The sequence below is a fragment of the Fusarium vanettenii genome, assembly GCF_000151355.1.
Source record: "Fusarium vanettenii 77-13-4 chromosome 14 genomic scaffold NECHAsca_23_chr14_3_0, whole genome shotgun sequence".
Lineage (NCBI taxonomy): Eukaryota > Fungi > Ascomycota > Sordariomycetes > Hypocreales > Nectriaceae > Fusarium > Fusarium vanettenii.
The window spans coordinates 178,820-191,951 of NW_003315862.1; the positions used below are offsets into that span (position 1 = coordinate 178,820).

General features: G+C 47.0%; 6 protein-coding genes across 6 annotated transcripts; 1 reads left to right on the forward strand and 5 right to left on the reverse strand.

Moving 5' to 3' along the window:
• Positions 1 to 1,100: 1,100 nt before the first annotated feature.
• HTR2103 (uncharacterized protein) lies at positions 1,101 to 1,966 on the forward strand (the record flags this gene model as incomplete). Its single annotated transcript, XM_003044213.1, has 3 exons — positions 1,101 to 1,508; positions 1,562 to 1,693; positions 1,751 to 1,966. 3 exons carry the CDS (start codon positions 1,101 to 1,103, stop codon positions 1,964 to 1,966), a joined length of 756 nt encoding a protein of 251 aa, XP_003044259.1.
• A 658-nt stretch (positions 1,967 to 2,624) lies between these two features.
• On the reverse strand, positions 2,625 to 3,424 carry NECHADRAFT_88471 (uncharacterized protein; the record flags this gene model as incomplete). Its single annotated transcript, XM_003044260.1, has 2 exons — positions 2,625 to 3,265; positions 3,319 to 3,424. The coding sequence occupies 2 exons, from the start codon at positions 3,422 to 3,424 to the stop codon at positions 2,625 to 2,627; spliced, it is 747 nt and encodes a 248-aa protein (XP_003044306.1).
• Positions 3,425 to 4,623: 1,199 nt separating this feature from the next.
• NECHADRAFT_88472 (uncharacterized protein) lies at positions 4,624 to 6,160 on the reverse strand (the record flags this gene model as incomplete). The annotated part of the gene is made up of 3 exons (XM_003044261.1): positions 4,624 to 5,526; positions 5,683 to 5,763; positions 5,858 to 6,160. 3 exons carry the CDS (start codon positions 6,158 to 6,160, stop codon positions 4,624 to 4,626), a joined length of 1,287 nt encoding a protein of 428 aa, XP_003044307.1.
• Positions 6,161 to 7,479: 1,319 nt separating this feature from the next.
• On the reverse strand, positions 7,480 to 7,629 carry NECHADRAFT_9124 (uncharacterized protein; the record flags this gene model as incomplete). The annotated part of the gene is made up of 1 exon (XM_003044262.1): positions 7,480 to 7,629. A coding segment is annotated over one exon (150 nt), but the record flags the coding sequence as incomplete, so codon positions are not given.
• A 137-nt stretch (positions 7,630 to 7,766) lies between these two features.
• NECHADRAFT_88473 (uncharacterized protein) lies at positions 7,767 to 9,038 on the reverse strand (the record flags this gene model as incomplete). Its single annotated transcript, XM_003044263.1, has 3 exons — positions 7,767 to 7,993; positions 8,368 to 8,591; positions 8,668 to 9,038. 3 exons carry the CDS (start codon positions 9,036 to 9,038, stop codon positions 7,767 to 7,769), a joined length of 822 nt encoding a protein of 273 aa, XP_003044309.1.
• A 327-nt stretch (positions 9,039 to 9,365) lies between these two features.
• Positions 9,366 to 10,487, reverse strand: NECHADRAFT_88474 (uncharacterized protein; the record flags this gene model as incomplete). The annotated part of the gene is made up of 2 exons (XM_003044264.1): positions 9,366 to 9,614; positions 10,077 to 10,487. The coding sequence occupies 2 exons, from the start codon at positions 10,485 to 10,487 to the stop codon at positions 9,366 to 9,368; spliced, it is 660 nt and encodes a 219-aa protein (XP_003044310.1).
• Positions 10,488 to 13,132: the final 2,645 nt, after the last annotated feature.

Genomic DNA, 13,132 nt, shown 5'->3' on the forward strand with positions numbered 1-13,132 from the left:
ACGCTTAGCTGATGCATCCGCGTATCCCCGCGGCGTTGAGGTATCCATGCCCCGACTCGACAAGTTTTCGACTCCAAATCATTCAAACTAACACCGCTGGCGCAGGCTGCTTCTCAATGCTACTGTTATCCACTACCAGAGACGACTCCCCAGCTTATGCCCACTCCAATCAGGCACCCAGTGCCTCCGGAAACACCGGCGACGAGCATAAGGAAGGCTCCCGAAGCCGATATCGATCGCGTTTCTGCTCTTGTATGGCAGACGCCAACCCCATCAAGTGGCGATACCAACACGCCACCTGCTTGGGCCGGTAGTAATCTCTCAAGAACGGTTTGGGCTCCTACCCAACTCCCTTCTGAAACTCCGGTGGAGACTTCCTCGGCTTGCAACAGACGTAAAATGGGTGGTTTCTTGTGGTTTACTCTTCTCAGTGTTGTAGTTGTGCACTTGTTCTGAAGATTTAGTGAGCTGTGTTTGTTGAGGCACCTCTTGATTCTTTTACTCGGTGCTGGGCTTCTAGATAGCTATTATATGTTCTCTTTGGTTTTAATCTCCAAAATAAAAGAAACAGGCTCGGGGATGACCTTGGGAAGATCGTGCAAATAGATTGTTGGTGTTGCCCTTGTCAACACATCTGTTCCAGTGGATGGCCAGGGTTGGTGACACTGGTTTGCGAAAGGTGGAGTTCATATGGACCTGGTCATAAAAACTCTAATGGAAGTATAATTGGGTATTGTGTGAGGCCTTTGCCATGGTCATGTTGATGTAGGGAAGTGCATTATTGCTGGACCATCCGAGAGTTCCCGTTCAGTCAAGGACAGAAACAAGGTTTAAAGTCCAGCATAACTACGATTTAGGTTCAAAATACTGGTAAACGAGTCTCACACAACAGCACGAGGCTCACAGCAAGCTCTCCCATGAGAACCAGGAAATAACTGATCAAGGGTTTTGAACTCTAACATCATGAGAACTTATCAATTTTATCCGACGGCCGTGCGTAGCGTGATAACATGCGGGAGCTAACCTTGCGAGCTTGCCCAGACCCGGCCGTTCAATTAGGTATCCAGCCATGCCTGGCTCATAACTTCCTATAACAATCAATGCTCTCAGGAACAGCGGTACTTGAGCAAAACCATGAACAGCCAACCGGAACCCGTAGCCCCGGTAGTTGCCATAATGCCAAGCGAAGCGCTGGAAGGCAAACTTATGCTGTGGCCCCACGCCTCACTCTCAAGGGCCAAAACGGGCCAGGACGGCACAGTTCTTGTATAGGAGGCGGACAGCTCAATTTGCCCTCAAAGGGGAATGACGGTCCTATTTATTCTAGACGTGATTTCGCGCGAGATCTCCGCGCTTTGCTGCTCACGACCTTGCTTAACGTTGTTTTCAGCTCCCTGCGCTGCTACATTGATCCACCACGAGCAATCATTCAAAAAGCCCTATCATGCCTCCTCGACGGAAAAGAGGTCGGCCGGCCGGGTCGAGAACAGGACGCGGCGACGTTCAAGGTATGTCCGGTTTCTACTCGACCTAATTTCGACCTCGAAAGCTAACAGCGTAGGAACCAGCTGGCGATCCAGTGCCGATACGGGCAAGGCGGCGTTTACGACCAGGCACCGGTGCCCTTCAAGAGATTAGGGCATATCAAGACACGACAGATCTCTTACTTAACACACTTCCATTCGCGAGACTTGTGAGTCAGACTGAAAGAAGTTTGTTCTATGCCGAATATCTATCTAATGGAAAACAGATCAAGGAGATCGGCGTTAACATGCGACCGGCAGGCGAAAATTTCCGCTGGCAAACGCAGGCCATACAAGCACTGCAAGAGATGGCTGAAGCCTACTTAGTTAGTCTTTTCGAAGATGCCAATCTTTATGCTATCCATGCCAAGCGGGTTACTTTAATGCTTAGAGATTTCCAACTTGCGCGAAGAATTCGCGGCAAATACAGCAGCCCTCTCTAGTGCCACACATGATTTTGGCCATAGGCAGGGCCGTTGCTATCAAGACATCGGATGACATGGGTCTCTAGGCAAAAATTAGATATACGTCCCATACTGGAGGTCTGCCTATTCTGATCTAGATAATGATGTGAAAATATTTGCGTTGCGCAAAAGCCGCCTCCATGTGCATCAAGCTTCGTAGCAGCCAAGGGAGGTTGGGCACAGAACATTTTCGACCCTTATGGATGAATAACGCTATGAGACCTTGGGTGCGTCTTAAGGAGGACTGCGTACTAACCGGGGAACTGTACGCTAGATGTAGGAATTATGGAAGATGCTTAGGTAACTGTGCTAGTATCGGGTTACGACTCTATAGATGTGACAAGAAATGTGTTCTTTGCCATTGTTGAAGCAACCTGCTGGACACAACGCAGACCAGATAGTGGAAGATACGGCAAGACCGGGCACAAAGTAAGAACATACTGGATGGTTGTTGTGATGTGCGGGTAAGGAAAAAAGTGACCTACTTTAATTGATTCGATGGTTATGTTTTCCTAGTGATTTCCGTGCAAAAGGGTTAAGTGTAACGCATACTTGTCATGCATGTTAACTAAGTGCGATTGCTAAGGTTTCCGTGTAGAATATGAGACCCTATCCGTTCTCATCACTGCGCCCCGTGCTATGGTCCTTGAGTTTCAGCGAACAAGCTAGTTTGGGCTGGCAGCTCTCCATAACTCCTCTCTGCTTCATTATACCCTCCCAGAACTCTGTACCCCCCGTCTCGTAGGCCCTCGATCATCCTCCCTAAGTCATCCATTGTTAGGAAGGTCTTCAATACAAATGATTCGCACAGTTCCTTCTGCTCAACAGCTGCTTGCAACTGAGCTCTACAGTCTTGCAGCTGCTGGATAGCAAACTCATGTTGCATGCTTAGATTCAGGAGCTCAGCCCTCAATCGGCTCGACTCGGCCTCTTCAGCTGCCATATTGTGGTTGAGCATGTCCGAAGAGTAACCAATTCCACGTTGCTGTGAATCTACATACCCAGCGTTACGGTATGGTGGGATGTAAAATTCGGTTGACGACTGGGAAGGATCGGAATCGTGGCTGTGCACTAATCCAGTTGTTGATACTGGAGCGGCCCTGAAAGTATGCCCGACTTCCTGACTCAGCTGCCTGTAATCACTCATTCTGAGCTTGCTGAGGCTTTTCGAGAACAGGTGTTCAATAGAGTGGTTCTCTAAAATCCAGTAGTAGCCGTATTTCTCTGTTTTGGAGAGCCGGACCTGATGTGGTTGGATCGATAAGCTAGTCTGTTGGTCTAGAGTAGTCAGTTGATTAATTTTCCCCGGAAAGTCAAGCTTAACCACTCACTTATATGTGTCGCCAGCGTCTGCCTGCACCATTGCCGCAGAAATGTCCTGCTTCGGGATTTACCACACTTTGATGCCCCTGGGTCAGTCGCGGCGGCTGAGGGCATATCGATTCTAGCAGTTGAGATGTACGATGAACCGCCACAAAAAGAGAGCTCCCTGATTTCAATTGCTGTGAATCTAAACGGAATGGCCAAGAGAGAAGTGCGCTTTAAAACATTGATGGTGGAATGTCAAGAGCTCTAAATGATGAGCCAGCCATTCAAAAACTGACTTTTGCGGCTGGATACGTACGTTCCTTGTAGTTCGCTGGCGGTATTTGGTTCTACGATACCTAAGTCTTCAAGACACTAGGGGCAAGGCGTCCTAATCTCTATTGGCAACATTAGGACGTGATTACGGCGCTTACCATGCTGGAAAGCTTGGATGCTCATGACTGCGGCGGATTAAGACGGACTGTGGTTGACATCTTTCATATGGCTTGTGAGAAGACTAGAATACCGTCCGAACTGAGGCGTCTACCTGAGAAGGCGCCTATCAAGTATCATAGCCCCAAAACATTACGTGACGAGCCTGAGAACCCGGTGTTAGGCGCAACGAAGTGTGATGTTAGCATACAAATTCTAGGCGTAAATTATTATTCCCCTCCCCCCTTTTTTGCTGTTACATACGGTGTGCCAAGTAGGGGATCCCTCTGTCCATGATTCATTGCTTTAAATTAAATTAGCTTCTGTTCATGACCGATGCAGCTCTACGCACCGCGTCTGGGGCTGAGACGGACCCGAAGCACTCATGCTACTTGAGGGGGCCTGAAGACCGGCCCGGTTCGCCGTGCTTAGTTTCTGTTGCACTTGGAAGACCAGGTACATTGACTAAGGAAAGACACCTTTAATTAGAGGAAAAAGATACCTCTTCTTCTATATATTTTATATAAGAAAAAGAAGTTACTTTGGTAGCGCGCTAAGTACAACATCACTTGGGCAATAAGATGGGGGTTTCAGTTGAAAGGGTCGAGGCCGCATAGGGCCGTACGCTCGTGTAGGATACACTCGGTTGGCTTGCAGCGGAACGGCGAGCAAGCCATACAAATCGGCATTGATGGATTCCCGGTATCAGATCGTACCGCGGCAACCGTAATTTTAATTTGCGACTAGAGCTTCGTAACATGGTGCCGTAAACAATCAACAAACCCCGTTTTTAGTGTCCAAGATTACACCTAGGTACCGTAACCGCTACAAATCACGTCTAATCTGGGTAGATAGATAGCTGGGTTGCTGCTGGGCTGATCATCAGGCGCCCACCAAACTCAGGTCGAATGCACTGGCCTAATTCTTCTACCATCAATGAACATCGGCGTTGCGCGTTGGATGAAGAGCTCATCTACCGATGCGATCCTGCGAGATGCAAAGAAGGCTTTTTCGTCTTCGTCGAGGCTGAATGCGTCTCGGAGCCATCTAATCGTACTGTTTTTGATTTTAGATATTCTCTGCCCAGAAGATAATCGACGGGTCTCGACAGTTTCGGTTTCAGAGGAGGTATCGAAATAACTCTTTTCTACGCCATCTGTACCTAGAGGAACATCCCCGACGGTTTTCTCCTCGCCCCAGGTATCATGAGCCTTTCTGATGGACCTGGCGGCTACATAGTTGTGAAGCGTGTTTTCCAAGCTGGTATTCTCAACATTCAAGTGTTGAGGGCTAGTCCCTAATAGAAAAGGATCCCCTACATCACTACAGGGCTTTGCTCTCGATTCGACTTTGACTTCTATGTTGCTGTTCGATCTGGAGTTCTCCCCATATGAATTGGGCAACGTGGTTTGTCGTCGCATCTGTCCGCTCCGAGAGTCACTAAGCTGATGCCCAACCCTTTTCGCTGAGCATATAGATGCTCGGAAACTCTGCTTTATCGTTCTCACGGGAGGCAACAAAAATGTTTGCGAGAAGGCAGAACGGCCGGTAGGAGGTGCGAATATCGGTTCCAGTAGTGGTTGCTGTAGTTCGTCGTTCGGGAGGGCTTGTGAGACATGCTCGTCTATTATGCTGGTATGACGTTCGTTCTTGAAAACGTCCAAAAGGTCGTCGATATGAGACTTCAAAGAAATGTAAATGGAACCGGTATTGGAATTTCTGGCAGTATCGTTGTTGGGCTGCAGGGACGCTCCCCGCCTAAGGCTAGGGTTGTGGTCATGGCAAGGCATGGCTATCATGGGCTAGTGGTTCGATGTGTTGGGAAGTATCCGGGGATTCTGGTTGCTACTCTGGTTCCTTCCTTCGGTGCATTGACTTAAAAGAAGCAAAAAGAAAAACTCAAATCCATGTAAATAGGATGATTTGTCAAAGCCGTAACAGTTTACCCGTAGACCCACGGGATACATGTCCAATTTATCAAGATATCGTGAATAGTTACCATACGGTATAAACTTGACATTGAGGTATGCCGCCCAGAACTAGAGTTCGCGGTAGATTTGAGAAGGATATATGATTTAGGGCGAGACCGAGGAGGGCTGAGGTTGCGCTTTTAGGACGTTTGGGGAAACATACGTATTCAGCCAGGAGTATTGGCTGTGCATTGGCTATTGCAAGCCGTGAAGTGGTTTCTGACGAACCCACGACGTCTAAGGTTTGGGGGTTGTATTTTCGCCCTAGATGGCAGTGCTGGCTGATAATGATGTTGACTGAAATCAGACGGCTACCGAACTGGTAGTTCCATAGTTTTAGCGGGCAGTCAATGGCCGTTTTGGTTAAATATCTTAGAAGATCATCCTTATGATACTTAAAGCGTCGTGATGCTCCTACCACTAGCTCGCTTCCTCTCCAGATTGCACCTTCGAGAAAGCTAGTCATGATGTCCGAAGAACACAGCGGGAGATCAAATGCTGTTGCTTCACCCCCTAATAATTTCCTAGACCAGTTGCAACAATGGTTGGAATTCGGCAGTCGATTGGACGATGACAACCACCACCTGAAGCGACAAATTTCAGAGCTGCACGCGCGTATAGATCGTCTCATCATGTACGAGAATACGTGTGGGGAGATGGCTGAGACACAAAATCAATTGATTCTATCGCTAAGCGCTAGGATAGCTTGTCACGAAAGATCTCCTGAGCTATCTTCTGATCTACCGATAGATCCAAACCTCCCTGTTATTTCTCTTGACGGGGCTACGCCGGGCTCAGGAATTCTCCCATCCACAAATAATACCGAGTCAATCTTGATGCCCCCAATCCCCACCTAAGGATCAGAGTAGTACAATTCTTTGAGGTGAACAAACCTGGAGGGGAAAACTTCATTTAGCGTATGTAACTCTGAATCGTATAGGCATATTCTAGGCTGAAGCGTACTAAATAAAAAGTAGGTTAGCCATCCGAACGGTTAAAAGAGGACAAAATAAAGAAGAAAAAGAATGAAGACTCAAACCAGAGCTAGCAGAATGATAACTTGTATATACCTGAACCGGTAGTGGGGCAATAACGGAAGGAGGACCACCCGTTACCTTATCGTGTTTCTATAGCGTAATTTCTGTTCTTCTGAGATCCTCACGGGATTTTTTCTGTAATCGGCTATTGAAATTCGGCCAATGGTACCGACAATGAATACTCCTTGGTAATGTATTTTGTGCCCGCCCACCTCTTCCTCTCGATTGTCGCCCGTATGCGTACTTAAGTGGGTCAAAGCACCCGATATCCAAAGACCAAAAGATGCGGAATGAATGAGATGGCATAAAAAGGGCGATTATCTTAACTGTCTTTTTCTTACAGGAGAATTCAAAGACGAGAGAGAGGTGACTTTCGTGGCCATCTGAGGCGAGGAAGCGATGCTCGCTGGTCTCGCGCGGCTTTGTGTGCTTAACGAAATCCCGATCCAATCCAGGCCTTTTAATTCGTCGCCCAGCCATTTAACCAGTCGTGCCGATGACCTAGTCTTGCGGTAGAGGGCTATCTTCGTACCATGTCGAGGAGTGGTGATATTGACTCGCGACACTGATGAACGATGACGGCCACTGATCTTGAGAATCAATGCTCTGGGCCACTATAGCGTATTAACGGGTTTGAAACTGAGTCAATTTCATGTTGGGATGTATTTTCGCGGTTATAATGATCATTCATATTAACATAATTTCCATTTCCCATCCTTACAACAAGCCTTATCAAAGTTGCGCCAAGATATCCGACTCTACGATGCCATAGTAGGTATAACCCGCCACAGATGGCTTCTGGACCTCCGCAACCGGCTCCTTTATAGTCACACCCCCGAAAGCAACGAATCCTCAGCTCTGGTTGTCGCTTAACTAAGTTAGAGGCCCAGCGCTTGCCGACGACAAAGTACGTCACGATGGGCGAGTAGTTTATCGACTATCTATATCTTCCATATTACGGGGAAACGGAGGAACTTATCGAGCACCCGGGTCGAGAACGTATTGAACAATTGTCTCTTCCTCCAGTTCGGTTAGTTACCGGGATTTGGGCGTGCAGTCGCGAGGGTAGGCGGAGGAATTGTAAATCTTGGCTGCGCCCCAAATACTGCGTTCGGGATCGTTTTGAATAGCCTGAACAGCTAGAATTAACCGACTCTTTTGGTTCTCTTGATCACATGCCCGCGGGCGAAGTGATGAGCGTTGAAAGCTTGATGTTTGCGCTGTCGTAGTGGGTTGTCCAGCCTGCTCATCACGCCATGGTACTATGTACGTTAGGCACCTAAGAAGCTCGAGGGATGACAGAAATTAAAAGGCCTGTTGAGATGCACTGAGTTCAAATTGTCTCAACTTCTAAATAAGATCACCAGCATTTTATCCTGCCGAGCATTTCTTTTCTAGGTGGGCCAGAGTTGTACGTTTCCAACCCCCAACTTTCTTTTCCCTTCGGGATGGTAACACAGTACATCACACAGAAACTCCCGCAAATTTTTGGAGCGTCGAAATGAAAAAATTGGGTGCAGTATGTACTTATGTCAAGGGTACCTATGCAAACGAAAGGGAAGGGTACGATTATATGCAGTGCGGTTGCAAGCCCCGATTCGTCCCCCTCGCCAGCTCCACACGGATGCCTACAAACCCTCATCTCGGTTGTCCTCTAGTTTCAGTGCCTGGTGTATGGATGTGTAAATGGTCGAAAGAGAAGGTATAGGAGGACTAGCAAGCATGCCACCACATATGACCCAACCAAGAAGCCCAAACAAAACAGAGTAGTTCACGACGGTCGACCCCACAACGATTGCTGCGAGGATTAGTGTGGTGGTATGTTGTGTACCAAGAAACCATGTTATATCTCCCTGACGCCTATAATAAATCAAGGCAATGGTTCTGGTTAAAGTTAGCGTGGATGATGAGTTTTCTGAAGCGACTACAAACTGACAATATGATTCGGCCAATGATCCACGTGGTACTATGGCGCCAAACCCACCACATCCAAAAGAACCCCACTAGCCCATGTTTTTGATAGCCTGATAGGGTCACGGAGGGGGAAACAGACCCTACAGCGGTCGAAAGGGCGCTGAAGCGCAGCCAGCCAGAACCAAGGTTCCACAATCGTGCTAGGAAGTTACATCGTGCTCGCTTCTTCATGTTGTCCAGTTTAGAGACACCAATAAAGACGGTAGGCATTCTAACCAGCGAGATTCCAATCCGAGACAACCGAGCAAGCAGATCGATTAGCCCCAAGATCGTGGAAATGAAGCCCCCATCCTCGGGTGGCGTGGGGTTAGATCTCTTTTCGCGAGCACTCATCTCGAATGTTGTTCAAAGGCCACCACAAAAGTGTGAAGTGGGAAAGTCAAAAGAGTCAATGACAGGAGAAATCGTGCTTTCGGGTACTATTTAAATTGATGGTCAGCCAATCTGAGGCTTGAGCCTTCTTCTGGCTGCTCGGGATAAGATAGGCAAATAGGGGGGCCTTTCAAGTGCTCTAGCCGTTGTTGGACATTGAAAACAACATCTAATTAGGCCAACTTGCTCGTGACCATTTTAGGTCCTGGCGTGTTATGGATCTGGATCGATCGAATGGCCCACTTTGATGACAAACGGACGAAGAGTCTTTTCCCGAGATATGTCCTTTTATAGGAAAGCTGTCAAAACTACCAGGAACCCACCCAAGTACGTGGCGTCGGATGTGTCCTGAGCTAGGGGCGGAGTGATTTTGTTTCTGCGATAATTACGCGTTGTTTTCATGACAAGATTCACCTTGCAAACGTAGCAGGTAGGCACCCGGTTTCCACTCAAACGTTGGGTTTCAGATGTGGAGTATGCTGGAGCTTCAACGACTTGTTGTTGTGACGAACAGCTATTATCTACCGTATTGAGCATCTAAAAGGAATTAAAGAGCCTTATTTTCTACAAAGGGAAGTGGCTGAAGAGCCGTTTTATGAGCCACCGAGCGCCCCACAATAGGAGCTGTGATTGACCAATCAGGAAGCTAGGCGTTACGTAACAGTTGTTCTCTATTACAGTGATGAGAGCAATATGGAATGAACGGCAATGACTTCTCCTCAATATAAATCGATTAAACCTACTGGCAAGCAAGATATTCCATATACTGCGACTATCTCATAAACTTCGACAAATCACTCCCGGCTCGGTTTCTTTACCACAGATGATTTTCATACACAATCCAACCAGAAGCTGGCTCACGTGATGGGTCTACCTCGTTCTACATCATAAGAGCTTGATCATCTACTACTGTACACCTGGTAATAAGAGAAAGGCCATCAGACCCAGTTATAAACTCTCATGAAAAAGTTTCCTCTTTTGTCCGGGCCCATTATGTACCTGCCAGTCCTGTCTTTCGAACTCTTTCAGCTGGTTTCGAAGATTCATAGCCATTATGTCGAGCCTCTCCTTCTCCTCTGTCAGGCGGTGCACGTCGTGGTGCAGGGCGACAATGTGGAAGCATTGTGTTTTGATTGTGGCATCCCTTTCGTTTAGCTGATGGATTTTCTCCCGCAACAATTCCTTATGTTGATCAAGCTCTAGCTCGAGGATGTCTATCTGGATCTCTTGTTCATCAAGCTTTCTTTCAACTTGTGATGAACTATCGATCGAAAGATCTCTCTGTCGTGACTTAGGCTGCCCGGCAGTCTGTGGGAAAGGCGCCTCAGACGACTCTGTTTGTTGGGGCTCAACCAGCGTTGTATAATTTTCTTCGCAGCAATCCAAGTTACTGGTTTTGTTGACGATCATGATGGCCGTGAGTCCTTAACATCCAGTATGCAACTCACTTCCCTCAATACTTGATTCTATTCACACGATGAATGGCCGTCTTATAGGAAAGCCATCTCAGTCGTAAAACGGCCGCCTGTATGAGAGGTAAATTCTGAACTAAATTGAAGCTACAAGAATAAGACACTAATCATTGTATGAGATTGTTTTAACTGGCCATTGATACACACCCGAAAAGGGGAAGGAGGAGGTGGGTGAGCCTATAGACATGGCTTAAAAAGGACCGTTACGCAAGATCATCAAATTAGGGTTGTTCTAAAAGGATCTCAATCCGAGAATTGACCAAATGCCCAGAGATGGATCGCCAAATGCTACGATGCTATGTCCGTATACGATACTGTAGGCTTGTCCAAGGCGCGTTGCTAAAAGCTGCGAGCTGCAAGCCGGGTTTTAAGGGCCATCGCATTCATCAGAATAATTTCAGGGATTTATGGCATTCACCTGAGACTAACGTCATGGACCTAGTGGCTTTCGATTCTCGCGCGAACGGACGAGCCATATTCGGGAACGCCAAGGAATAAATTGATATTATCGAATTACCTAGCCACGAGGTTCTAGAATAGTCTTGTCTGTTGTGACGCTCCGTGCTGCACTATAACATTAGGCTAAGTTCGATCTTCGAACCCTAGGGTTATGGTCAAGCCCCCAAAATCTTGTGTCCCATGTTTCCCGGGAGTCGAAAGAAAATTCTAGACTTACTCTTAGGATCCTCCTCAATTCTGGCTTTCCACAATCTTCAAATGACCTCGCTCTAGTTACAGGGTTGTTGCGTCCAAATTCCAACCCGGATTTACTAACTTTACTTAATCGCCTCTACGCTAGTGAAATACTAACAAGGCGTGAAGTCTCAAACTAGATATGTGCCCTCACAAGCTAGCATCTTTTTGCGGATCGCGAATTGGATCGCTCTTTTCAGAACTTGAGGACCACCGGCCTTAGAGATAAATGGGTGCTATATGAAGTCAGCCATGTTCATTGATGTTGATAACTCCTTACATCTATGGGTGGTAATATGCCGTCTTTAAGGAAATTAGCGGCCGCTGCAGGTAAATGAAAACAGCTTTGAGCCATGGCTGCCATAACTTCTTCCAGATAGGCAACCAGATAGCCTTCATTCGCGTGGCATAGGGCGCTTTCAGCGCAGACCTCCCAGTTCCAGTCCAGCACTTTTTCTTGTCAGCCGGTTTCCTCTCAGCGCTACTTATGATTTACCTCACCTATCTTGACGAGGCCGTATTCATCCACTTGAATGATATCAATACCAAATAGAATACCGAGATCTTTGAGATGATGAAGTCCCGAAATGATCTTCTGGGAGTTAGCAAAGCCATAAAAACCGCCCAAGGGTGCCTCACCTGTTTCATTACACAAGTGACCTCTACAGTGGATAGTGGAAATAGATCAAATAGATCCAAATGCAAATATTCAAAAACAATAAATAATTCGTCATCTGCATGATAAAAAGACTCAGGACGTACAACATTATTATGAGCAATGTAGTAAAGCTTCTGGACGTCAGACAAAGAGGCTCTTGGAAGTCGCTTAACTGCGACCAGTTGGCGAGTGATCGCTTGGCGATGTTGGCCAACCCATTTCGTAGTAGAGTCTTGAAGGTTGTGACAGCGATGGTAGTCCAAATCAGGATGTCTATTTAGATAACACGGGATAGCTGCATATTTGGAGCCTCGCCTGTTGACAACACAGAAGGGCCGTTTCCGTCGAAGTGGCGTACTCATGATTAGTGTTGCGGAACAAGGTAAGTGGCTAAAGTTATATATATCATCTGTTGTCATACGCACCCCCTGAAAGTCCGCCGTACGATTCCGCCCTCTCGTCTAGTATGGATTCCGAATATCGATCGTGTTCGAGTCTATACTCCGACAGTTCGTTCCACCCAGAAACTGTCCTTTCTCCGCCTTCTTCCCCAATCATTGAGAATGAGAAATATCGACCGTCTTCAAGTCTATACTCTGACGATCCGTTCCACCTAGAAACCGTCCTAATTTCTCCTTCTTCCCCGATTATCGAGAATCAAATGCAGCTAGCCAGCGAGCTTAGACAGAAAATAACACTCCTTGAGTCCGAGCTTAAGAAGTTACAAAGTATTTGGGCGCCTATATATCAAACTTTGGAGCGCTCTGCGGAAGTTGCATATCAAGTAGACCTGATCTGCGGGCGTGCTTTGCGACGCATTACCTTGGAGAAAAAAAAGTGGCTGGCCAACTGCACGGCTTTCTAAAATATGTAGTTATCCTTAGACGTGGCTTTTACAGAGGCTCAGGAAGATAGGTAGATAAGATGGTCTTGTATCTTCATCAGCTACAGGATCATCATGGTGTCTTATTGGTTAAAGTAATGGAGTCAATCTAAGTGTGATTGAAGCCCGTACATGGGTATCAAAATGTAACCAGACAAAACACACTTAGCCTCTGGTCCAAGAGGGTTGTGTTTGACTTGAATGCTGATCTAATTAACGTAAAACGATAGCACTACCGGTATTAGTCACCAACAAGATCATGCAAGTGAGTGCAATCTCATCATGTCGAGAGGACGACGAGGCAGCGCCCTCGACGAGTCAAATTAAGCCAAGCCAGAGCCCGGTATCA